Source organism: Scyliorhinus torazame, unplaced genomic scaffold (assembly GCF_047496885.1).
Source record: "Scyliorhinus torazame isolate Kashiwa2021f unplaced genomic scaffold, sScyTor2.1 scaffold_214, whole genome shotgun sequence".
NCBI lineage: Eukaryota > Metazoa > Chordata > Chondrichthyes > Carcharhiniformes > Scyliorhinidae > Scyliorhinus > Scyliorhinus torazame.
In genome coordinates, this window is record NW_027307941.1 from 151,132 (window position 1) to 177,349 (window position 26,218).

The 26,218-nt window shown below is 52.7% G+C and overlaps 1 protein-coding gene across 1 annotated transcript in view; it reads left to right on the forward strand.

Moving 5' to 3' along the window:
- Positions 1-26,218, forward strand: part of LOC140405777 (myocyte-specific enhancer factor 2D homolog) — a gene marked incomplete at its 3' end in the record, with an annotated part of 266,783 nt that overhangs the window by 97,845 nt on the left and 142,720 nt on the right. The window contains exons 2-3 of the mRNA XM_072494209.1: positions 16,687-16,901; positions 19,826-20,029. Coding sequence (XP_072350310.1) covers positions 16,848-16,901; positions 19,826-20,029 — 258 coding nt within the window. The remainder of the gene's footprint in view (positions 1-16,686; positions 16,902-19,825; positions 20,030-26,218) is intronic.

Here is a 26,218-nt window from a genome sequence, read left to right on the forward strand (position 1 = left end):
ATACAGAGTAAAGCTTCCTCTACAGTGTCCCCATCAAACACTCCCAGGACAGGTACAGCACGGGGTTAGATACAGAGTAAAGCTCCCTCTACACTGTCCCCATCAAACACGTGAGGACAGGTACAGCACAGGGGTTAGATACAGAGTAAAGCTCCCTCTACACTGTCCCCATCAAACACTCCCAGGACAGATACAGCACGGGGTTAGATACAGAGTAAAGCTCCCTCTACACTGTCCCCATCAAACACTCCCAGGACAGGTACAGCACGGGGTTAGATACAGAGTAAAGCTCCCTCTACACTGTCCCCATCAAACACTCCCAGGACAGGTACAGCACGGGGTTAGATACAGAGTAAAGCTCCCTCTACACTGTCCCCATCAAACACTCCCAGGACAGGTACAGCACGGGGTTAGATACAGAGTAAAGCTCCCTCTACACTGTCCCCATCAAACACTCCCAGGACATGTACAGCACGGGGTCTAGATACAGAGTAAAGCTCCCTCTACACTGTCCCCATCAAACACTCCCAGGACAGGTACAGCACGGGGTTAGATACAGTGTAAAGCTCCATCCACACTGTCCCCATCAAACACTCCCAGGACAGGTACAGCACAGGGTTAGATACAGAATAAAGCTCCCTCTACACTGTCCCCATCAAACACTCCCAGGACAGGTACAGCACGGGGTTAGATACAGAGTAAAGCTCCCTCTACACAGTCCCCATCAAACACTACCAGGACAGGTACAGCACGGGGTTAGATACAGAGTAAAGCTCCCTCGACACTGTCCCCATCAAACACTCCCAGGACAGGTACAGCACGGGGTTAGATACAGAGTAAAGCTCCCTCTACACTGTCCCCATCAAACACACCCAGGACAGGTACAGCACGGGGTTAGATACAGAGTAAAGCTCCCTCTACACTGTCCCCATCAAACACTCCCAGGACAGGTACAGCACGGGGTTAGATACAGAGTAAAGCTCCCTCTACACTCTCTCCATCAAACACTCCCAGGACAGGTACAGCACAGGGTTAGTTACAGAGTAAAGCTCCCTCTACACTGTCCCCATCAAACACGTGAGGACAGGTACAGCACAGGGGTTAGATACAGAGTAAAGCTCCCTCTACACTGTCCCCATCAAACACTCCCAGGACAGATACAGCACGGGGTTAGATACAGAGTAAAGCTCCCTCTACACTGTCCCCATCAAACACTCCCAGGACAGGTACAGCACGGGGTTAGATACAGAGTAAAGCTCCCTCTACACTGTCCCCATCAAACACTCCCAGGACAGGTACAGCACGGGGTTAGATACAGAGTAAAGCTCCCTCTACACTGTCCCCATCAAACACTCCCAGGACAGGTACAGCACGGGGTTAGATACAGAGTAAAGCTCCCTCTACACTGTCCCCATCAAACACTCCCAGGACAGGTACAGCACGGGGTCTAGATACAGAGTAAAGCTCCCTCTACACTGTCCCCATCAAACACTCCCAGGACAGGTACAGCACGGGGTTAGATACAGAGTAAAGCTCCATCCACACTGTCCCCATCAAACACTCCCAGGACAGGTACAGCACAGGGTTAGATACAGAATAAAGCTCCCTCTACACTGTCCCCATCAAACACTCCCAGGACAGGTACAGCACGGGGTTAGATACAGAGTAAAGCTCCCTCTACACAGTCCCCATCAAACACTCCCAGGACAGGTACAGCACGGGGTTAGATACAGAGTAAAGCTCCCTCGACACTGTCCCCATCAAACACTCCCAGGACAGGTACAGCACGGGGTTAGATACAGAGTAAAGCTCCCTCTACACTGTCCTCATCAAACACACCCAGGAGAGGTACAGCATGGGGTTAGATACAGAGTAAAGCTCCCTCGACACTGTCCCCATCAAACACACCCAGGACAGGTACAGCACGGGGTTAGATACAGAGTAAAGCTCCCTCTACACTGTCCCCATCAAACACTCCCAGGACAGGTACAGCACGGGGTTAGATACAGAGTAAAGCTCCCTTTACACTGCCCCATCAAACACTCCCAGGACAGGTACAGCACGGGGTTAGATACAGAGTAAAGCACCCTCTACACTGTCCCCATCAAACACTCCCAGGACAGGTACAGCACGGGGTCTAGATACAGAGTAAAGCTCCCTCTACACTGTCCCCATCAAACACTCCCAGGACAGGTACAGCACGGGGTTAGATACAGAGTAAAGCTCCCTCGACACTATCCACATCAAACACTCCCGGGACAGGTACAGCACGGGGTTAGATACAGTGTAAATCTCCCTCTACACTATCCCCATCAAACACTCCCGGGACAGGTACAGCACGGGGTTAGATACAGAGTAAAGCTCCCTCTCCACTGTCCCCATCAAACACTCCCAGGACATGTACAGCACGGGGTTAGATACAGAGTAAAGCTCCCTCTACACTGTTCCCATCAAACACTCCCGGGACAGGTACAGCACGGGGTTAGATACAGAGTAAAGCTCCCTTAACACTGTCCCCATCAAACTCTCCCAGGACAGGTACAGCACAGTGTTAGATACAGAGTAAAGCTCCCTCTACACTGTCCCCATCAAACACTCCCGGGACAGGTACAGCACGGGGTTAGATACAGAGTAAAGCTCCCTCTACACTGTCCCCATCAGACACTCCCAGGACAGGTACAGCACGGGGTTAGATACAGAGTAAAGCTCCCTCTACACTGACCCCATCAACAACTCCCGGGACAGGAACAGCACGGGGTTAGACACAGAGTAAAGCTCCCTCTGCACTGTGCACATCAAACACTCCCAGGACAGGTACAGCACGGGGTTAGATACAGAGTAAAGCTCCCTCTACACTGTCCCCATCACACACTCCCAGGACAGGTATAGCACTGGGGTAGATACAGAGTAAAGCTCCCTCCACACTGTCCCCATCAAACGCTCCCAGGACAGGTACAGCACGGGGTTAGATACAGAGTAAAGCTCCCTCTACCCTGCCCCATGAAACACTCCCTGGACAGGTACAGCACGGGGCTAGATACAGAGTAAAGTTCCCTCTACACTGCCCCATCAAACACTCCCTGGACAGGTACAGCACGGGGCTAGATACAGAGTAAAGCTCCCTCTACACTGTCCCCACCAAACACTCCAAGGACAGGTACAGCACGGGGTTCGATACAGAGTAAAGTTCCCTCTACACTGCCCCATCAAACACTCCCAGGACAGGTACAGCGCGGGGTTAGATACAGAGTAAAGCTCCCTCTACACTATCTCCATCAAACACTCCCAGGACAGGTACAGCACGGGGTTAGATACAGAGTAAAGCTCCCTCTACACTATCTCCATCAAACACTCCCAGGACAGGTACAGCACAGGGTTAGTTACAGAGTAAAGCTCCCTCTACACTGTCCCCATCAAACACGTGAGGACAGGTACAGCACAGGGGTTAGATACAGAGTAAAGCTCCCTCTACACTGTCCCCATCAAACACTCCCAGGACAGATACAGCACGGGGTTAGATACAGAGTAAAGCTCCCTCTACACTGTCCCCATCAAACACTCCCAGGACAGGTACAGCACGGGGTAAGATACAGAGTAAAGCTCCCTCTACACTGTCCCCATCAAACACTCCCAGGACAGGTACAGCACGGGGTTAGATACAGAGTAAAGCTCCCTCTACACTGTCCCCATCAAACACTCCCAGGACAGGTACAGCACGGGGTTAGATACAGAGTAAAGCTCCCTCTACACTGTCCCCATCAAACACTCCCAGGACAGGTACAGCACGGGGTTAGATACAGAGTAAAGCTCCATCCACACTGTCCCCATCAAACACTCCCAGGACAGGTACAGCACAGGGTTAGATACAGAATAAAGCTCCCTCTACACTGTCCCCATCAAACACTCCCAGGACAGGTACAGCACGGGGTTAGATACAGAGTAAAGCTCCCTCTACACAGTCCCCATCAAACACCCCCAGGACAGGTACAGCACGGGGTTAGATACAGAGTAAAGCTCCCTCGACACTGTCCCCATCAAACACTCCCAGGACAGGTACAGCACGGGGTTAGATACAGAGTAAAGCTCCCTTTACACTGCCCCATCAAACTCTCCCAGGACAGGTACAGCACGGGGTTAGATACAGAGTAAAGCACCCTCTACACTGTCCCCATCAAACACTCCCAGGACAGGTACAGCACTGGGTCTAGATACAGAGTAAAGCTCCCTCTACACTGTCCCCATCAAACACTCCCAGGACAGGTACAGCACGGGGTTAGATACAGAGTAAAGCTCCCTCTACACTATCCACATCAAACACTCCCGGGACAGGTACAGCACGGGGTTAGATACAGAGTAAATCTCCCTCTACACTATCCCCATCAAACACTCCCGGGACAGGTACAGCACGGGGTTAGATACAGAGTAAAGCTCCCTCTCCACTGTCCCCATCAAACACTCCCAGGACATGTACAGCACGGGGTTAGATACAGAGTAAAGCTCCCTCTACACTGTTCCCATCAAACACTCCCGGGACAGGTACAGCACGGGGTTAGATACAGAGTAAAGCTCCCTCTACACTGTCCCCATCAAACTCTCCCAGGACAGGTACAGCACAGTGTTAGATACAGAGTAAAGCTCCCTCTACACTGTCCCCATCAAACACTCCCGGGACAGGTACAGCACGGGGTTAGATACAGAGTAAAGCTCCCTCTACACTGTCCCCATCAGACACTCCCAGGACAGGTACAGCACGGGGTTAGATACAGAGTAAAGCTCCCTCTACACTGACCCCATCAACAACTCCCGGGACAGGAACAGCACGGGGTTAGACACAGAGTAAAGCTCCCTCTGCACTGTGCACATCAAACACTCCCAGGACAGGTACAGCACGGGGTTAGATACAGAGTAAAGCTCCCTCTACACTGTCCCCATCACACACTCCCAGGACAGGTATAGCACTGGGGTAGATACAGAGTAAAGCTCTCTCCACACTGTCCCCATCAAACGCTCCCAGGACAGGTACAGCACGGGGTTAGATACAGAGTAAAGCTCCCTCTACCCTGCCCCATCAAACACTCCCTGGACAGGTACAGCACGGGGCTAGATACAGAGTAAAGTTCCCTCTACACTGCCCCATCAAACACTCCCTGGACAGGTACAGCACGGGGCGAGATACAGAGTAAAGCTCCCTCTACACTGTCCCCACCAAACACTCCAAGGACAGGTACAGCACGGGGTTCGATACAGAGTAAAGTTCCCTCTACACTGCCCCATCAAACACTCCCAGGACAGGTACAGCGCGGGGTTAGATACAGAGTAAAGCTCCCTCCACACTGTCCTCATCAAACACTCCCAGGACAGGTACAGCACGAAGTTAGATACAGAGTAACGCTTCCTGTACACTGTCCCCATCAAACACTCCCAGGACAGGCACAGCACGGGGTTAGGTACAGAGTAAAGCTTCCTCTACAGTGTCCCCATCAAACACTCCCAGGACAGGCACAGCACGGGGTGAGATACAGAGTAAAGCTCCCTCTGCACTGTCCCCATCAAACACTCCCAGGACAGGTACAGCACGGGGTTAGATACAGAGTAAAGCTCCCTCTGCACTGTCCCCATCAAACACTCCCAGGACAGGTACAGCACGGGGTTAGATACAGAGTAAAGCTCCCTCTACACTGTCCCCATTAAACACTCCCAGGACAAGTACAGCACAGGTTTAGATACAGAGTAAAACTCCCTCTTCACTGTCTCCATCAAACACTCCCAGGACAGGTACAGTATGGGGTTAGATAAAGAGTAAAGCTCCCTCTGCACTGTCCCCATCAAACACTCCCAGGACAGGTACAGCACGGGGTTAGATACAGGGTAAAGCTCCCTCTACACTGTCCCCATCAAACACTCCCAGGACAGGTACAGCACGGAGTTAGATACAGAGTAAAGCTCCCTCTACGCTGTCCCCATCAAACACTCCCAGGACAGGTACAGCACGGGGTTAGATACAGAGTAAAGCTCCCTCTACACTGTCCCCATCACACACTCCCAGGTCAGGTACAGCACGGGGTTAGATACAGAATGATGCTCCCTATACACTGTCCCCATCAAACGCTCCCAGGACAGGTCCAGCACTGGGGTAGATACAGAGTAAAGCTCCCTCCACACTGTCCCCATCAAACGCTCCCAGGACAGGTACAGCACGGGGTTAGATACAGAGTAAAGTTCCCTCTACACTGCCCCATCAAACACTCCCTGGACAGGTACAGCACGGGGCTAGATACAGAGTAAAGCTCCCTCTACACTGTCCCCATCAAACACTCCCTGGACAGGTACAGCGCGGGGTTAGATACAGAGTAAAGCTCCCTCCACACTGTCCTCATCAAACAGTCCCAGGACAGGTACAGCACGGGGTTAGATACAGAGTAAAGCTCCCTCTACACTGTCCCCATCAAACACTCCCGGGACAGGAACAGCACTGGGTTAGTTACAGAGTAATGCTCCCTCTACACTATCCCCATCAAACACTCCCGGGACAGGTACAGCACGGGGTTAGATTCAGAGTAAAGCTACCTCTACACTATCCCCATCAAACACTCACGGGACAGGTACAGCACGGGGTTAGATACAGAGTAAAGCTCCCTCCACACTGTCCTCATCAAACAGTCCCAGGACAGGTACAGCACGGGGTTAGATACAGAGTAAAGCTTCCTCTACAGTGTCCCCATCAAACACTCCCAGGACAGGTACAGCACGGGGTTAGATACAGAGTAAAGCTCCCTCTACACTGTCCCCATCAAACACTCCCAGGACAGGTACAGCACGGGGTTAGATACAGAGTAAAGCTCCCTCTACACTGTCCCCATCAAACACGTGAGGACAGGTACAGCACAGGGGTTAGATACAGAGTAAAGCTCCCTCTACACTGTCCCCATCAAACACTCCCAGGACAGGTACAGCACTGGGATGGATACAGAGTAAAGCTCCCTCGACACTGTCCCCATCAAACACTCCCAGGACAGGTACAGCACGGGGTTAGATACAGAGTAAAACTCCCTCTACACTGTCCCCATCAAACACTCCCAGGACAGGTACAGCAGGGGGTTAGATACAGAGTAAAGCTCCCTCTACACTGTCCCCATCAAATACCCCCAGGACAGGTACAGCACAGGGTTAGATACAGAGTAAAGCTCCCTCTACACTGTCCCCATCAAACCTCCCAGGACAGGTACAGCACGGGGTTAGATACAGAGTAAAGCTCCCTCTACACTGTCCCCATCAAACGCTCCCAGGACAGGTACAGCACGGGGTTAGATACAGAGTAAAGCTCCCTCTACACTGTCCCCATCAAACACTCCCAGGACAGATACAGCACGGGGTTAGATACAGAGTAAAGCTCCCTTTACACTGTCCCCATCAAACACTCCCAGGACATGTACAGCACGGGGTTAGATACAGAGTAAAGCTCCCTCTACACTGTCCCCATCAAACACTCCCAGGACAGGTACTGCACGGGGTTAGATACAGAGTAAAGCTCCCTCTACACTGTCCCCATCAAACACTCCCAGGACAGGTACAGCACGGGGTTAGATACAGAGTAAAGCTCCCTCTACACTATCTCCATCAAACACTCCCAGGACAGGTACAGCACGGGGTTAGATACAGAGTAAAGCTCCCTCTACACTATCTCCATCAAACACTCCCAGGACAGGTACAGCACAGGGTTAGTTACAGAGTAAAGCTCCCTCTACACTATCCCCATCAAACACGTGAGGACAGGTACAGCACAGGGGTTAGATACAGAGTAAAGCTCCCTCTACACTGTCCCCATCAAACACTCCCAGGACAGATACAGCACGGGGTTAGATACAGAGTAAAGCTCCCTCTACACTGTCCCCATCAAACACTCCCAGGACAGGTACAGCACGGGGTAAGATACAGAGTAAAGCTCCCTCTACACTGTCCCCATCAAACACTCCCAGGACAGGTACAGCACGGGGTTAGATACAGAGTAAAGCTCCCTCTACACTGTCCCCATCAAACACTCCCAGGACAGGTACAGCACGGGGTTAGATACAGAGTAAAGCTCCCTCTACACTGTCCCCATCAAACACTCCCAGGACAGGTACAGCACGGGGTTAGATACAGAGTAAAGCTCCATCCACACTGTCCCCATCAAACACTCCCAGGACAGGTACAGCACAGGGTTAGATACAGAATAAAGCTCCCTCTACACTGTCCCCATCAAACACTCCCAGGACAGGTACAGCACGGGGTTAGATACAGAGTAAAGCTCCCTCTACACAGTCCCCATCAAACACCCCCAGGACAGGTACAGCACGGGGTTAGATACAGAGTAAAGCTCCCTCGACACTGTCCCCATCAAACACTCCCAGGACAGGTACAGCACGGGGTTAGATACAGAGTAAAGCTCCCTTTACACTGCCCCATCAAACTCTCCCAGGACAGGTACAGCACGGGGTTAGATACAGAGTAAAGCACCCTCTACACTGTCCCCATCAAACACTCCCAGGACAGGTACAGCACTGGGTCTAGATACAGAGTAAAGCTCCCTCTACACTGTCCCCATCAAACACTCCCAGGACAGGTACAGCACGGGGTTAGATACAGAGTAAAGCTCCCTCTACACTATCCACATCAAACACTCCCGGGACAGGTACAGCACGGGGTTAGATACAGAGTAAATCTCCCTCTACACTATCCCCATCAAACACTCCCGGGACAGGTACAGCACGGGGTTAGATACAGAGTAAAGCTCCCTCTCCACTGTCCCCATCAAACACTCCCAGGACATGTACAGCACGGGGTTAGATACAGAGTAAAGCTCCCTCTACACTGTTCCCATCAAACACTCCCGGGACAGGTACAGCACGGGGTTAGATACAGAGTAAAGCTCCCTCTACACTGTCCCCATCAAACTCTCCCAGGACAGGTACAGCACAGTGTTAGATACAGAGTAAAGCTCCCTCTACACTGTCCCCATCAAACACTCCCGGGACAGGTACAGCACGGGGTTAGATACAGAGTAAAGCTCCCTCTACACTGTCCCCATCAGACACTCCCAGGACAGGTACAGCACGGGGTTAGATACAGAGTAAAGCTCCCTCTACACTGACCCCATCAACAACTCCCGGGACAGGAACAGCACGGGGTTAGACACAGAGTAAAGCTCCCTCTGCACTGTGCACATCAAACACTCCCAGGACAGGTACAGCACGGGGTTAGATACAGAGTAAAGCTCCCTCTACACTGTCCCCATCACACACTCCCAGGACAGGTATAGCACTGGGGTAGATACAGAGTAAAGCTCTCTCCACACTGTCCCCATCAAACGCTCCCAGGACAGGTACAGCACGGGGTTAGATACAGAGTAAAGCTCCCTCTACCCTGCCCCATCAAACACTCCCTGGACAGGTACAGCACGGGGCTAGATACAGAGTAAAGTTCCCTCTACACTGCCCCATCAAACACTCCCTGGACAGGTACAGCACGGGGCTAGATACAGAGTAAAGCTCCCTCTACACTGTCCCCACCAAACACTCCAAGGACAGGTACAGCACGGGGTTCGATACAGAGTAAAGTTCCCTCTACACTGCCCCATCAAACACTCCCAGGACAGGTACAGCGCGGGGTTAGATACAGAGTAAAGCTCCCTCCACACTGTCCTCATCAAACACTCCCAGGACAGGTACAGCACGAAGTTAGATACAGAGTAACGCTTCCTGTACACTGTCCCCATCAAACACTCCCAGGACAGGCACAGCACGGGGTTAGGTACAGAGTAAAGCTTCCTCTACAGTGTCCCCATCAAACACTCCCAGGACAGGCACAGCACGGGGTGAGATACAGAGTAAAGCTCCCTCTGCACTGTCCCCATCAAACACTCCCAGGACAGGTACAGCACGGGGTTAGATCCAGAGTAAAGCTCCCTCTGCACTGTCCCCATCAAACACTCCCAGGACAGGTACAGCACGGGGTTAGATACAGAGTAAAGCTCCCTCTACACTGTCCCCATTAAACACTCCCAGGACAGGTACAGCACGGGGTTAGATACAGAGTAAAACTCCCTCTTCACTGTCTCCATCAAACACTCCCAGGACAGGTACAGTATGGGGTTAGATAAAGAGTAAAGCTCCCTCTGCACTGTCCCCATCAAACACTCCCAGGACAGGTACAGCACGGGGTTAGATACAGGGTAAAGCTCCCTCTACACTGTCCCCATCAAACACTCCCAGGACAGGTACAGCACGGAGTTAGATACAGAGTAAAGCTCCCTCTACGCTGTCCCCATCAAACACTCCCAGGACAGGTACAGCACGGGGTTAGATACAGAGTAAAGCTCCCTCTACACTGTCCCCATCACACACTCCCAGGTCAGGTACAGCACGGGGTTAGATACAGAATGATGCTCCCTATACACTGTCCCCATCAAACGCTCCCAGGACAGGTCCAGCACTGGGGTAGATACAGAGTAAAGCTCCCTCCACACTGTCCCCATCAAACGCTCCCAGGACAGGTACAGCACGGGGTTAGATACAGAGTAAAGTTCCCTCTACACTGCCCCATCAAACACTCCCTGGACAGGTACAGCACGGGGCTAGATACAGAGTAAAGCTCCCTCTACACTGTCCCCATCAAACACTCCCTGGACAGGTACAGCGCGGGGTTAGATACAGAGTAAAGCTCCCTCCACACTGTCCTCATCAAACAGTCCCAGGACAGGTACAGCACGGGGTTAGATACAGAGTAAAGCTCCCTCTACACTGTCCCCATCAAACACTCCCGGGACAGGAACAGCACTGGGTTAGTTACAGAGTAATGCTCCCTCTACACTATCCCCATCAAACACTCCCGGGACAGGTACAGCACGGGGTTAGATTCAGAGTAAAGCTACCTCTACACTATCCCCATCAAACACTCACGGGACAGGTACAGCACGGGGTTAGATACAGAGTAAAGCTCCCTCCACACTGTCCTCATCAAACAGTCCCAGGACAGGTACAGCACGGGGTTAGATACAGAGTAAAGCTTCCTCTACAGTGTCCCCATCAAACACTCCCAGGACAGGTACAGCACGGGGTTAGATACAGAGTAAAGCTCCCTCTACACTGTCCCCATCAAACACTCCCAGGACAGGTACAGCACGGGGTTAGATACAGAGTAAAGCTCCCTCTACACTGTCCCCATCAAACACGTGAGGACAGGTACAGCACAGGGGTTAGATACAGAGTAAAGCTCCCTCTACACTGTCCCCATCAAACACTCCCAGGACAGGTACAGCACTGGGATGGATACAGAGTAAAGCTCCCTCGACACTGTCCCCATCAAACACTCCCAGGACAGGTACAGCACGGGGTTAGATACAGAGTAAAACTCCCTCTACACTGTCCCCATCAAACACTCCCAGGACAGGTACAGCAGGGGGTTAGATACAGAGTAAAGCTCCCTCTACACTGTCCCCATCAAATACCCCCAGGACAGGTACAGCACAGGGTTAGATACAGAGTAAAGCTCCCTCTACACTGTCCCCATCAAACCTCCCAGGACAGGTACAGCACGGGGTTAGATACAGAGTAAAGCTCCCTCTACACTGTCCCCATCAAACGCTCCCAGGACAGGTACAGCACGGGGTTAGATACAGAGTAAAGCTCCCTCTACACTGTCCCCATCAAACACTCCCAGGACAGATACAGCACGGGGTTAGATACAGAGTAAAGCTCCCTTTACACTGTCCCCATCAAACACTCCCAGGACATGTACAGCACGGGGTTAGATACAGAGTAAAGCTCCCTCTACACTGTCCCCATCAAACACTCCCAGGACAGGTACTGCACGGGGTTAGATACAGAGTAAAGCTCCCTCTACACTGTCCCCATCAAACACTCCCAGGACAGGTACAGCACGGGGTTAGATACAGAGTAAAGCTCCCTCTACACTGTCCCCATCAAACACTCCCGGGACAGGTACAGCACGGGGTTAGATACAGAGTAAAGCTCCCTCTACACTGTCCCCATCAGACACTCCCAGGACAGGTACAGCACGGGGTTAGATACAGAGTAAAGCTCCCTCTACACTGACCCCATCAACAACTCCCGGGACAGGAACAGCACGGGGTTAGACACAGAGTAAAGCTCCCTCTGCACTGTGCACATCAAACACTCCCAGGACAGGTACAGCACGGGGTTAGATACAGAGTAAAGCTCCCTCTACACTGTCCCCATCACACACTCCCAGGACAGGTATAGCACTGGGGTAGATACAGAGTAAAGCTCCCTCCACACTGTCCCCATCAAACACTCCCAGGACAGGTACAGCACGGGGTTAGATACAGAGTAAAGCTCCCTCTACCCTGCCCCATCAAACACTCCCTGGACAGGTACAGCACGGGGCTAGATACAGAGTAAAGCTCCCTCTACACTGTCCCCATCAAACACTCCCAGGACAGGTACAGCACGGGGTCTAGATACAGAGTAAAGCTCCCTCTACACTGTCCCCATCAAACACTCCCAGGACAGGTACAGCACGGGGTTAGATACAGAGTAAAGCTCCATCCACACTGTCCCCATCAAACACTCCCAGGACAGGTACAGCACGGGGTTAGATACAGAGTAAAGCTCCCTCTTCACTGTCCCCATCAAACACTCCCAGGACAGGTACAGCACGGGGTTAGATACAGAGTAAAGCTCCCTCGACACTGTCCCCATCAAACACTCCCAGGACAGGTACAGCACGGGGTTAGATACAGAGTAAAGCTCCCTCTACACTGTCCTCATCAAACACACCCAGGAGAGGTACAGCACGGGGTTAGATACAGAGTAAAGCTCCCTCTACACTGTCCTCATCACACACTCCCAGGACAGGTACAGCACGGGGTTAGATACAGAGTAAAGCTCCCTCTACACTGTCCCCATCAAACACTCCCAGGACAGGTACAGCACGGGGTTAGATACAGAGTAAAGCTCCCTTTACACTGCCCCATCAAACACTCCCAGGACAGGTACAGCACGGGGTTAGATACAGAGTAAAGCTCCCTCTACACTGTCCCCATCAAACACTCCCAGGACAGGTACAGCACGGGGTCTAGATACAGAGTAAAGCTCCCTCTACACTGTCCCCATCAAACACTCCCAGGACAGGTACAGCACGGGGTTAGATACAGAGTAAAGCTCCATCCACACTGTCCCCATCAAACACTCCCAGGACAGGTACAGCACAGGGTTAGATACAGAATAAAGCTCCCTCTACACTGTCCCCATCGAACACTCCCAGGACAGGTACAGCACGGGGTTAGATACAGAGTAAAGCTCCCTCTACACTGTCCCCATCAAACACTCCCAGGACAGGTACAGCACGGGGTTAGATACAGAGTAAAGCTCCCTCTACACTGTCCCATCAAACACTCCCAGGACAGGTACAGCGCGGGGTTAGATACAGAGTAAAGCTCCCTCTACACTGTCCCATCAAACACTCCCAGGACAGGAACAGCACGGGGTTAGATACAGAGTAAAGCTCCCTCTACACTGTCCCATCAAACACTCCCAGGACAGGTACAGCGCGGGGTTAGATGCAGGGTACAGCTCTCTCTCTGGACACTGTTGTGAAGGGTGGATTGAGTATCCTGTTTCGCTAACTGTGCTGAGCAGGGTGCTGAAGGCAGTTTCCAAAGCAGCGTGTTATTGAGAGCGTGTAACGTGTGGATTGACCGTCCGAGGGTCTCCCCATCTCCTTGCACAGAGATGGAGGTTAATTTTGGCCGGTGGCTCACCGAGGCTCTGGGGGCGCAGAGAATCTGTGTCAGCTCACGTCAGGCAGCACGGGTGTTAGTGCCGCTGCCCGGCTGCGCTCGGGATCCGGGTATAATTCAGGCCTTGGACTGTGAATATTTACTTTCTCCACGTGTCTGCGTGGGTTTCCTGTAGTCTGACAGGAGAGTATTTTACAGAGTATTACAGTGGATTCCAATCCTCCTGAAGGTGCTGACTCTCACTGGGGTACAGACTCCCCCTCCTCTCCTGAAGGTGCTGACTCTCACTGGGGCACAGACTCCCCCTCCTCGCCTGAAGTTGCTGACTCTCACTGGGGTACAGGGACCCCTCCTCTCCTGAAGGTGCTGACTCTCACTGGGGTACAGGGACCCCTCCTCTCCTGAAGGTGCTGACTCTCACTGGGGTACAGACTCCCCCTCCTCTCCTGAAGGTGCTGACTCTCACTGGGGTACAGGGTCTCTCCTCCTCTCCTGAAGGTGCTGACTCTCACTGGGGTACAGGGACCCCTCCTCTCCTGAAGGTGCTGACTCTCACTGGGGTACAGACTCTCCCTCCTCTCCTGAAGGTGCTGACTCTCACTGGGGCACAGACTCCCCCTCCTCGCCTGAAGGTGCTGACTCTCACTGGGGTACAGGGTCCCCCTCCTCTCCTGAAGGTGCTGACTCTCACTGGGGTACAGAGTCCCTCCTCTCCTGAAGGTACTGACTCTCACTGGGGTACAGGGTCCCCCTCCTCTCCTGAAGGTGCTGACTCTCACTGGGGTACAGACTCCCCCTCCTCTCCTGAAGGTGCTGACTCTCACTGGGGTACAGAGTCCCTCCTCTCCTGAAGGTGCTGACTCTCACTGGGGCACAGACTCCCCCTCCTCTCCTGACGGTGCTGACTCTCAGTGGGGTACAGACTCCCCCTCCTCTCCTGAAGGTGCTGATTCTCACTGGGGCACATACTCCCCCTCCTCTCCTGAAGGTGCTGACTCTCACTGGGGTACAGACTCCCCTTCCTCTCCTGAAGGTGCTGACTCTCACTGGGGTACAGACTACCCCCTCCTCTCCTGAAGGTGCTGACTCTCACTGGGGTACAGACTCCCCCTCCTCTCCTGAAGGTGCTGACTCTCACTGGGGTACAGACTCCCCTTCCTCTCCTGAAGGTGCTGACTCTCACTGGGGTACAGACTCCCCCTCCTCTCCTGAAGGTGCTGACTCTCACTGGGGTACAGACTCCCCCTCCTCTCCTGAAGGTGCTGACTCTCACTGGGGCACAGACTCCCCCTCCTCTCCTGAAGGTGCTGACTCTCACTGGGGTACAGGATCCCCCTCCTCTCCTGAAGGTGCTGACTCTCACTGGGGTACAGGGTCTCCCTCCTCTCCTGAAGGTGCTGACTCTCAGTGGGGTACAGGATCCCCCTCATCTCCTGAAGGTGCTGCCTCTCACTGGGGCACAGACTCCCCCTCCTCTACTGAAGGTGCTGACTCTCACTGGGGTACAGGGTCTCCCCTCCTCTCCTGAAGGTGCTGACTCACTGGGGTACAGACTCCCTCTCCTCTCCTGAAGGTGCTGATCTCACTGGGGTACAGACTCCCCCTCCTCTCCTGAAGGTGCTGATTCTCACAGGGGTACAGGGTCCCCCTCCTCTCCTGAAGGTGCTGACTCTCACTGGGGTACAGACTCCCCCTCCTCTCCTGAAGGTGCTGACTCACACTGGGGTACAGACTCCCCCTACTCTCCTGAAGGTGCTGACTCTCACTGGGGTACAGACTCCCTCTCCTCTCCTGAAGGTGCTGAATCTCACTGGGGTACAGACTCCCCCTCCTCTCCTGAAGGTGCTGACTCTCACTGGGGTACAGACTCCCCCTACTCTCCTGAAGGTGCTGACTCTCACTGGGGTACAGACTGCCCCTACTCTCCTGAAGGTGATGACTCTCACTGGGGTACAGACGCCCCCTCCTCTCCTGAAGGTGCTGACTCTCACTGGGGTACAGACTCCCCCTCCTCTCCTGAAGGTGCTGACCCTCACTGGGGTACAGACTCCCCCTCCTCTCCTGAAGGTGCTGACTCTCACTGGGGTACAGACTCCCCCTCCTCTCCTGAAAGTGCTGACTCTCACTGGGGTACAGACTCCCCCTACTCTCCTGAAGGTGCTGACTCTCACTGGGGTACAGGGTCCCCCTCCTCTCCTGAAGGGGCTGACTCTCACTGGGGTACAGGGTCCCCCTCCTCTCCTGAAGGGGCTGACTCTCACTGGGGTACAGGGTCCCCCTCCTCTCCTGAAGGTGCTGACTCTCACTGGGGTACAGACTCCCCCTCCTCTCCTGAAGGTGCTGACTCTCACTGGGGTACAGACTCCCCCCTCCTCACCTGAAGGTGCTGACTCTCACTGGGGTACAGGGTCTCCCTCCTCTCCTGAAGGTGCTGACTCTCACTGGGGTACAGACTCCCCCGTCCTCTCCTGAAGGTGCTGACTCTCACTGGGGTACAGACTCCCCCTACTCTCCTGAAGGTGCTGACTCTCACTGGGGCACAGACTCCCCCTCCTCTCCTGAAGGTGCTGTCTCTCACAGGGGTACAGAGTCCCTCCTCTCCTGAAGGTGCTGACTCTCACTGGGGTACAGACTCCCCCTCCTCTCCTGAAGGTGCTGACTCTCACAGGGGTGAATAAACCTATTAAATCTCGTCTGTACATCGGGGTCAGAATGAGGTCCGCGGTATATCCGCGTTTTGCTGTACACAGGAATGTTACACAGTTGCGCCAGACCGCCTGAGAGACTGGTACTGATGTTAAGTTTGGTGCCTTACGACGAACCCCGTCGCGTAGTGTCGACTGGGGGTGGAGGTTGTATTGAGGAGCAGGGGGATATTGTGCATTCAGCGTTCCGAAAATCTCACCTTGGCCTTCTTTCTCCTGCAGGAGGCGACGTCGTGCTGACCGGCCGGAAGGGCAGGGTGTCGGTGATGATCTAAGGGGACCACCCCCTCCCCCCCCACCAGCCAGGTGACGCGAGCAGGAACCGCGTGCAGACCCCCCCCCCCTCCGGCGGCCCCTGGGCCCCCCCCCCGCCCTCGGACAGGATGGGGCGAAAAAAGATTCAGATCACACGCATCCTGGACGAACGTAACCGGCAGGTATTTGATGGGACGGGGGCATTTCGTCCAAATCCTTCCTCTAACCCCCCCCCCCCCCCCCCCCCACGCACCCCCCCCCCCCCCCCCCCACTCGCCGTCTATTCTCGCCCTTTGCCGACCACGTCGACTGTTCCCCCACCCCCCCCCCGCCCCGCTAACTCTCGACAATCGGACAAAATGGGCCTGCTCTTCGGCCACGGGGTGCATCGCCGGGGAGCCGGAAGCTGCCCTCGTCGGGCATCCCGCGCGGACCCCCGCCCCCTTCACTGAGGGACGGCCGAACTCGAGTTGAATGGCGGGGGCCAGGCTCGAGGGGGGCCGTCTGCCGCAGTCTCTGCGTCAGGCGGCAAGGTGGGGGCTGCCCCCTCGAGGCCGGCAGCGTCCATTAACTTCCCGTCCGGCGCACGCGTACCACGACGGCAGCAGTGCGGAGAAGCCCGGTGAAGTCTGCATAATCAGGCGGCGCTATTTATAACGCGGCTCGCACGCACACCATGTAGGGCAGCTTTTAATATCGGAAATTGCTAAATCGAGAAGCTTAATTAGGGACTTGTAGCAGCCTCCGTGTAATTAAGACACTTCAGCGGAGTGGAGATGGCAGAGCGTGACTGGGGCTGTGTGGAGGATGGGGAGGAATAGGAGGGAGATTAACCACCCACTGCCTCCTCCACGCTTACCGACACACCTCCACACCACAACCCACAGGTAGACTGCAGGTGTGAGGTTAATATGTCCCCAAACTGTCCCCATCAAACACTCCCAGGACAGGTACAGCACAGGGTTAGATACAGAGTAAAGCTCCCTCTACACTGTCCCCATCAAACACTCCCAGGACAGGTACAGCACGGGGCTAGATACTGAGTAAAGCTCCCTCTACACTGTCCCCCATCAAACACTCCCAGGACAGGTACAGCACGGGGTTCGATACAGAGTAAAGCTCCCTCTACACTGTCCCCATCAAACACTCCCAGGAAAGGTACAGCACGGGGTTAGATACAGAGTAAAGCTCCCTCTACACTGTCCCCATCAAACACTCCCAGGAAAGGTACAGCACGGGGTTAGATACAGAGTAAAGCTCCCTCTACACTGTCTCCATCAAACACTCCCAGGACAGGTACAGCACAGGGTTAGATACAGAGTAAAGCTCCCTCTGCACTGTCCCCATCAAACACTCCCAGGACAGGTACAGCACGGGGTTCGATACAGAGTAAAGCTCCCTCTACACTGTCCCCATCAAACACTCCCAGGACAGGTACAGCACGGGGTTAGATACAGAGTAAAGCTCCCTCTACACTGTCCCCATCAAACACTCCCAGGACAGTCCCAGCACGGGGTTAGATACAGAGTAAAGCTCCCTCTACACTGTCCCCGTCAAACACTCCCAGGACAGGTACAGCACGGGGATAGATACAGAGTAAAGCTCCCTGTACACTGTCCCCATCAAACACTCCCTGGACAGGGACAGCACGGGGTCAGATACAGAGTAAAGCTGCCTCTACACTGTCCCCATCAAACACTCCCAGGACAGGTACAGCATGGGGTTAGATACAGAGTAAAGCACCCTCTACAATCCCCAGTACAATGACCATTGAGAAATGATTTGAAAAGCCTACATGTGAATGTGAGAGGAAAGATGCCTATTCTGTGTTGCTATTATTGACCCTGAGGGTTACTAATTCATACATGGTGTCATCAGCGAATACTGACTAACATACAGACAATCATTGTTACATTGCTCCTTACGGAATCTTTAAGTTTGCTAATTGACTGTCACGTTTGCGATATTGCAGCAGGGACTGTCAATAGTCATTCCAACAGTGATGAGAAAACATGTTGCTCACCCTGAGGTATCATTCTTTTATTATTTCCCCATCCCTTCTGGTTTTATCTCACTCTCTCTCTCTCTCTTTCACTCACTGTCTCTCTCTGTATTTCTCTGTCTCTCTCTCTCTGTATCTCTCTGTCTCTCTCTCTCTGTCTCTCTCTGTATTTCTCTGTCTCTGTCTCTCTTTATCTGTCTCTCTCTCTCTCTGTCTCTCTGTCTCTCTCTCTCTTTCTCTGTCTGTCTCTCTCTCTCTGTATCTCTCTGCCTCTCTTTCTCTGTCTCTCTCTCTCTCTGTCTCTCTCTGTCTCTCTCTCTCTCTGTATCTCTCTCTGTCTCTCTCTCTGTATCTCTCTGACTCACTTTCTCTGTCTCTCTCTCTCTCTGTCTCTCTCTCTGCCTGTGTCTCCCTCTCTCCCTGTGTCTCCCTCTATCTGTATCTCTCTCTCTTTCTGTCTCTCTCTGTCTTTCTCTCTCCGTCTCTCTCTCTCTCTCTCTCTGTCTCTCTCTCTCCCTCTGTATCTCTCTGTCTCTCTTTCTCACTCTCGCCCTCCCTGTCTCTCTCTCTTTCTCTCTGTATCTCTCTCTGTCTCTCTCTCTGTATATCTCTGACTCTCTCTGTCTCTCTCTCTGTCTCTCACTCTCTCTCTCTGTCTCTTCCTCTCTCTCTCTCTCTGTCTCTCTCTCTGTCTCTCTCTCTCTCTCCCTCTCTCTCTCTCTGTATCTCTCTCCCTCTCTCTGTCTCTCTCTCCCTCCCTCTCTCTCTCTCTCTGTCTCTGTCTCTCTCTCCCTCTCTCTGTCTCTCTCTCTCTGTCTGTCCCTCTCTCTGGCTCTGTCTCTCTCTGTATCTCTCTCCCTCTCTCTCCCTCCCTCTCTCTCTCTCTCTGTCTCTGTCTCTGTCTCTCCCTCTCTCTGTCTCTCTCTCTCTGTCTGTCCCTCTCTCTGGCTCTGTCTCTCTCTCTCCCTCTCACCCTCTCTCTCCCTCTCTCTCTGGCTCTGTCTCTCTCTCTCCCTCCCTCTCTGTCTCTGTCTCTCTCTCCCTCTCTCCATCTCTGTCTGCCACCTCCTCTCTCTCCCCCTCCTCCCTGCCTCCCTGACCCAGGTGACCTTCACCAAGCGGAAGTTTGGCCTGATGAAGAAGGCGTACGAGCTGAGTGTGCTCTGTGACTGCGAGATCGCCCTGATCATCTTTAACCACTCGAACAAGCTCTTCCAGTACGCCAGCACCGACATGGACAAAGTGTTGCTCAAATACACCGAGTATAACGAGCCCCACGAGAGCCGGACCAACGCTGACATCGTGGAGGTTAGCTGCCTGATCTCTGGGTCATTTATGGTAAACGATGGTTCACAGTCTAGGCCGAGGTGCGGTGGCAGAGGTGTGTCTGTGCGCACAGGTCGTCGCAGGTGGCACGCGAGGTGGAGAGGGCGGTTTGTCTGGCTGAGGATCCCCCACAGCGCGGAAGGAGGCCATTCGGCCCATCGAGGGTGCGCCCACCCTCCGAAAGAGCACCCTATTCTTGGCCCACTCCCTCGGTGAAGGCCCGCGGCCGCAGTGAGCGGGAGGACGAGAAAGGGGCGGGTGGCACCGATCTGACACGTGCCGAGACCGAGGGCTGGATTATAATCTGGGAGGGTGTAACCCTGGTTGGAGAGACAGTGATGTATTGTGACTGGAGCTGCGGGGTAGGAGGGAGTGACACTGAACTGTCCTGCGGCCTACGGGATAATGAGGGGGATGATATCCAACTACGACAGGGACAGGAATCAGCATTGACGGCTCACGTCCACACAACACACAAATAACTCCCCACGGTGCTAATTAACCCTGATGGAAGAGCCGCTCCACAGATTAGCCTGCAACAAATCAGATTTATTGGTAAATAGCGTCTCTACAGAGATGATCCGTGGCTGTATCCCAATGGAGCGGAGCCCAGAGAATTGATTCTACCGACTAAATCCCTTCCCGTTCACTCCCATTGTACACAATCACAATGGACCCAAACCCCTTCCCGTTCACTCCCATTGTACACAATCCCAATGGATCAAACCCCTTCCCGTTCACTCCCATTGTACACAATCCCAATGGATCAAACCCCTTCCCGTTCACTCCCATTGTACACAATCCCAATGCATCAAACCCCTTCCCGTTCACTCCCATTGTACACAATCACAATGGACCCAAACCCCTTCCCATTCACTCCCATTGTACACAATCCCAATGCATCAAACCCCTTCCCATTCACTCCCATTGTACACAATCCCAATGCATCAAACCCCTTCCCGTTCACTCCCATTGTACACAATCCCAATGCATCAAACCCCTTCCCGTTCACTCCCATTGTACACAATCACAATGGACCCAAACCCCTTCCCATTCACTCCCATTGTACACAGTCCCAATGGATCAAACCCCTTCCCGTTCACTCCCATTGTACACAATCCCAATGCATCAAACCCCTTCCCGTTCACTCCCATTGTACACAATCACAATGGACCCAAACCCCTTCCCATTCACTCCCATTGTACACAATCCCAATGCATCAAACCCCTTCCCATTCACTCCCATTGTACACAATCCCAATGGATCAAACCCCTTCCCGTTCACTCCCATTGTACACAGTCCCAATGGATCAAACCCCTTCCCGTTCACTCCCATTGTACACAATCCCAATGGATCAGACCCCTTCCCGTTCACTCCCATTGTTCACAATCCCAATGGATCAAACCCCTTCCCGTTCACTCCCATTGTACACAATCCCAATGGATCAAACCCCTTCCCGTTCACTCCCATTGTACACAGTCCCAATGGATCAAACCCCTTCCCGTTCACTCCCATTGTACACAATCCCAATGGATCCAAACCCCTTCCCGTTCACTCCCATTGTACACAATCCCAATGGATCAAACCGCTTCCCGTTCACTCCCATTGTACACAGTCCCAATGGATCAAACCCCTTCCCGTTCACTCCCATTGTACACAGTCCCAAAGGATCAAAACACGTCCCGTTCACTCCCATTGTACACAGTCACAATGGATAAAACCCCTTCCCGTTCACTCCCATTGTACACAGTCCCAATGGATCCAAACCCCTTCCCGTTCACTCCCATTGTACACAATCCCAATTGATCAAACCCCTTCCCGTTCACTCCCATTGTACACAGTCCCAATGGATCCAAACTCCTTCCCGTTCACTCCCTGTGTACATAATCCCAATGGACCCAAACCACTTCCCATTCACTCCCATTGGACACAATCCCAATGGATCAAACTCCTTCCCATTCATTCCCATTGTACACAATCCCAATGGACCCAAACCCCTTCCCGTTCACTCCCATTGTACACAATCCCAATGGATCAAACCCCTTCCCCGTTCACTCCCATTGTACACAATCCCAATGGACCCAAACCCCTTCCCGATCACTCCCATTGTACACAATCCCAATGGATCAAACCCCTTCCCCGTTCACTCCCATTGTACACAATCCCAATGGATCAAACCCCTTCCCCGTTCACTCCCATTGTACACAGTCCCAAAGGATCAAAACACGTCCCGTTCACTCCCATTGTACACAATCCCAATGGATCAAACCCCTTCCCGTTCACTCCCACTGTACACAGTCCCAATGGATCCAAACCCCTTCCCGTTCACTCCCATTGTACACAGTCCCAAAGGATCAAAACACGTCCCGTTCACTCCCATTGTACACAATCCCAATGGATCAAACCCCTTCCCGTTCACTCCCACTGTACACAGTCCCAATGGATCCAAACCCCTTCCCGTTCACTCCCATTGTACACAATCCCAATGGATCAAACCCCTTCCCGTTCACTCCCATTGTACACAATCCCAATGGATCCAAACCCCTTCCCGTTCACTCCCATTGTACACAATCCCAATGGATCAAACCGCTTCCCGTTCACTCCCATTGTACACAGTCCCAATGGATCAAACCCCTTCCCGTTCACTCCCATTGTACACAGTCCCAAAGGATCAAAACACGTCCCGTTCACTCCCATTGTACACAATCCCAATGGATCAAACCCCTTCCCGTTCACTCCCATTGTACACAATCCCAATGGATCCAAACCCCTTCCCGTTCACTCCCATTGTACACAATCCCAATGGATCAAACCGCTTCCCGTTCACTCCCATTGTACACAGTCCCAATGGATCAAACCCCTTCCCGTTCACTCCCATTGTACACAGTCCCAAAGGATCAAAACACGTCCCGTTCACTCCCATTGTACACAATCCCAATGGATCAAACCCCTTCCCATTCACTCCCATTGTACACAGTCCCAATGGATCCAAACCCCTTCCCGTTCACTCCCATTGTACACAATCCCAATTGATCAAACCCCTTCCCGTTCACTCCCATTGTACACAGTCCCAATGGATCCAAACTCCTTCCCGTTCACTCCCTGTGTACATAATCCCAATGGACCCAAACCACTTCCCATTCACTCCCATTGGACACAATCCCAATGGATCAAACTCCTTCCCATTCATTCCCATTGTACACAATCCCAATGGACCCAAACCCCTTCCCGTTCACTCCCATTGTACACAATCCCAATGGATCAAACCCCTTCCCCGTTCACTCCCATTGTACACAATCCCAATGGACCCAAACCCCTTCCCGATCACTCCCATTGTACACAATCCCAATGGATCAAACCCCTTCCCCGTTCACTCCCATTGTACACAATCCCAATGGATCAAACCCCTTCCCCGTTCACTCCCATTGTACACAGTCCCAAAGGATCAAAACACGTCCCGTTCACTCCCATTGTACACAATCCCAATGGATCAAACCCCTTCCCGTTCACTCCCACTGTACACAGTCCCAATGGATCCAAACCCCTTCCCGTTCACTCCCATTGTACACAGTCCCAAAGGATCAAAACACGTCCCGTTCACTCCCATTGTACACAATCCCAATGGATCAAACCCCTTCCCGTTCACTCCCACTGTACACAGTCCCAATGGATCCAAACCCCTTCCCGTTCACTCCCATTGTACACAATCCCAATGGATCAAACCCCTTCCCGTTCACTCCCATTGTACACAATCCCAATGGATCCAAACCCCTTCCCGTTCACTCCCATTGTACACAATCCCAATGGATCAAACCGCTTCCCGTTCACTCCCATTGTACACAGTCCCAATGGATCAAACCCCTTCCCGTTCACTCCCATTGTACACAGTCCCAAAGGATCAAAACACGTCCCGTTCACTCCCATTGTACACAATCCCAATGGATCAAACCCCTTCCCGTTCACTCCCATTGTACACAATCCCAATGGATCCAAACCCCTTCCCGTTCACTCCCATTGTACACAATCCCAATGGATCAAACCGCTTCCCGTTCACTCCCATTGTACACAGTCCCAATGGATCAAACCCCTTCCCGTTCACTCCCATTGTACACAGTCCCAAAGGATCAAAACACGTCCCGTTCACTCCCATTGTACACAATCCCAATGGATCAAACCCCTTCCCATTCACTCCCATTGTACACAGTCCCAATGGATCCAAACCCCTTCCCGTTCACTCCCATTGTACACAATCCCAATTGATCAAACCCCTTCCCGTTGACTCCCATTGTACACAGTCCCAATGGATCCAAACTCCTTCCCGTTTACTCCCTGTGTACATAATCCCAATGGACCCAAACCACTTCCCATTCACTCCCATTGGACACAATCCCAATGGATCAAACTCCTTCCCATTCATTCCCATTGTACACAATCCCAATGGACCCAAACCCCTTCCCGTTCACTCCCATTGTACACAATCCCAATGGATCAAACCCCTTCCCCGTTCACTCCCATTGGACACAATCCCAATGGATCAAACCTCTTCCCGTTCACTCCCATTGTACACAATCCCAATGGATCAAACCCCTTCCCGTTCACTCCCATTGTACACAATCACAATGGATCAAACGCCTTCCCGTTCACTCCCCTTGTACACAGTCCCAATGGATCAAACCCCTTCCCGTTCACTCCCATTGTACACAATCCCAATGGATCAAACCCCTTCCCGTTCACTCCCATTGTACACAATCCCAATTGACCCAAACCCCTTCCCGTTCACTCCATTGTGCAAAATCCCAATGGATCAAACCCCTTCCCGTTCACTCCCATTGTACACAATCCCAATGGACCCAAACCCCTTCCCGTTCACTCCCATTGTACACAATCCCAATGGATCAAACCCCTTCCCATTCACTCCCATTGTACACAATCCCAATGGACCCAAACCCCTTCCCGTTCACTCCCATTGTACACAATCCCAATGGATCAATCCCCTTCCCATTCACTCCCATTGTGCACAATCCCAATGGACCCAAACCCCTTCCCGTTCACTCCCATTGTACACAGTCCCAATGGATCAAACCCCTTCCCGTTCACTCCCATTGTACACAGTCCCAATGGACCCAAACCCCTTCCCGTTCACTCCCATTGTACACAGTCCCAATGGATCAAACCCCTTCCCGTTCACTCCCATTGTACACAGTCCCAATGGACCCAAACCCCTTCCCGTTCTCTCCCATTGTACACAGTCCCAATGGATCAAACCCCTTCCCATTCACTCCCATTGTACACAGTCCCAATGGACCCAAACCCCTTCCCGTTCTCTCCCATTGTACACAATCCCAATGGACACAAACCCCTTCCTGTTCACTCCCATTGTTAACAATCCCAATGGATCAAACCCCTTCCCATTCATTCCCATTGTACACAATCCCAATGGACCCAAACCCCTTCCGTTTCACTCCCATTGTACACAATCCCAATGGATCAAATCCCTTCCCATTCACTCCCATTGTACACAATCCCAATGGATCCAAACCCCTTCCCGTTCACTCCCATTGTACACAATCCCAATGGATCCAAACCCCTTCCCGTTCACTCCCATTGTACACAATCCCAATGGACCCAGACCCCTTCCCGTTCACTCCCATTGTACACAATCCCAATGGATCCAAACCCCTTCCCATTCACTCCCATTGGACACAATCCCAATGGATCCAAACCCCTTCCCGTTCACTTCCATTGTACACAATCGCAATGGACCTAAACCCCTTCACGTTCACTCCCATTGTATACAATCGCAATGGACCCAAACCCCTTCCCGTTCACTCCCACTGTACACAATCCTAATGGATCAAACCCCTTCCCGTTCACTCCCATTGTACACAATCCCAATGGACCCAAACCCCTTCCCGTTCTCTCCCATTGTACCCAATCCCAATGGACCCAAACCCCTTTCCGTTCACTCCCATTGTCCACAATCCCAATGGACCCAAACCCCTTTCCGTTCATTCCCATTGTGCACAATCCCAATGGATCAAACCCCTTCCCATTCACTCCCATTGTACACAATCCCAATGCATCAAACCTCTTCCCGTTCACTTCCATTGTACACAATCCCAATGGACCCAAACCCCTTCCCGTTCACTCCCATTAGACACAGTCCCAATG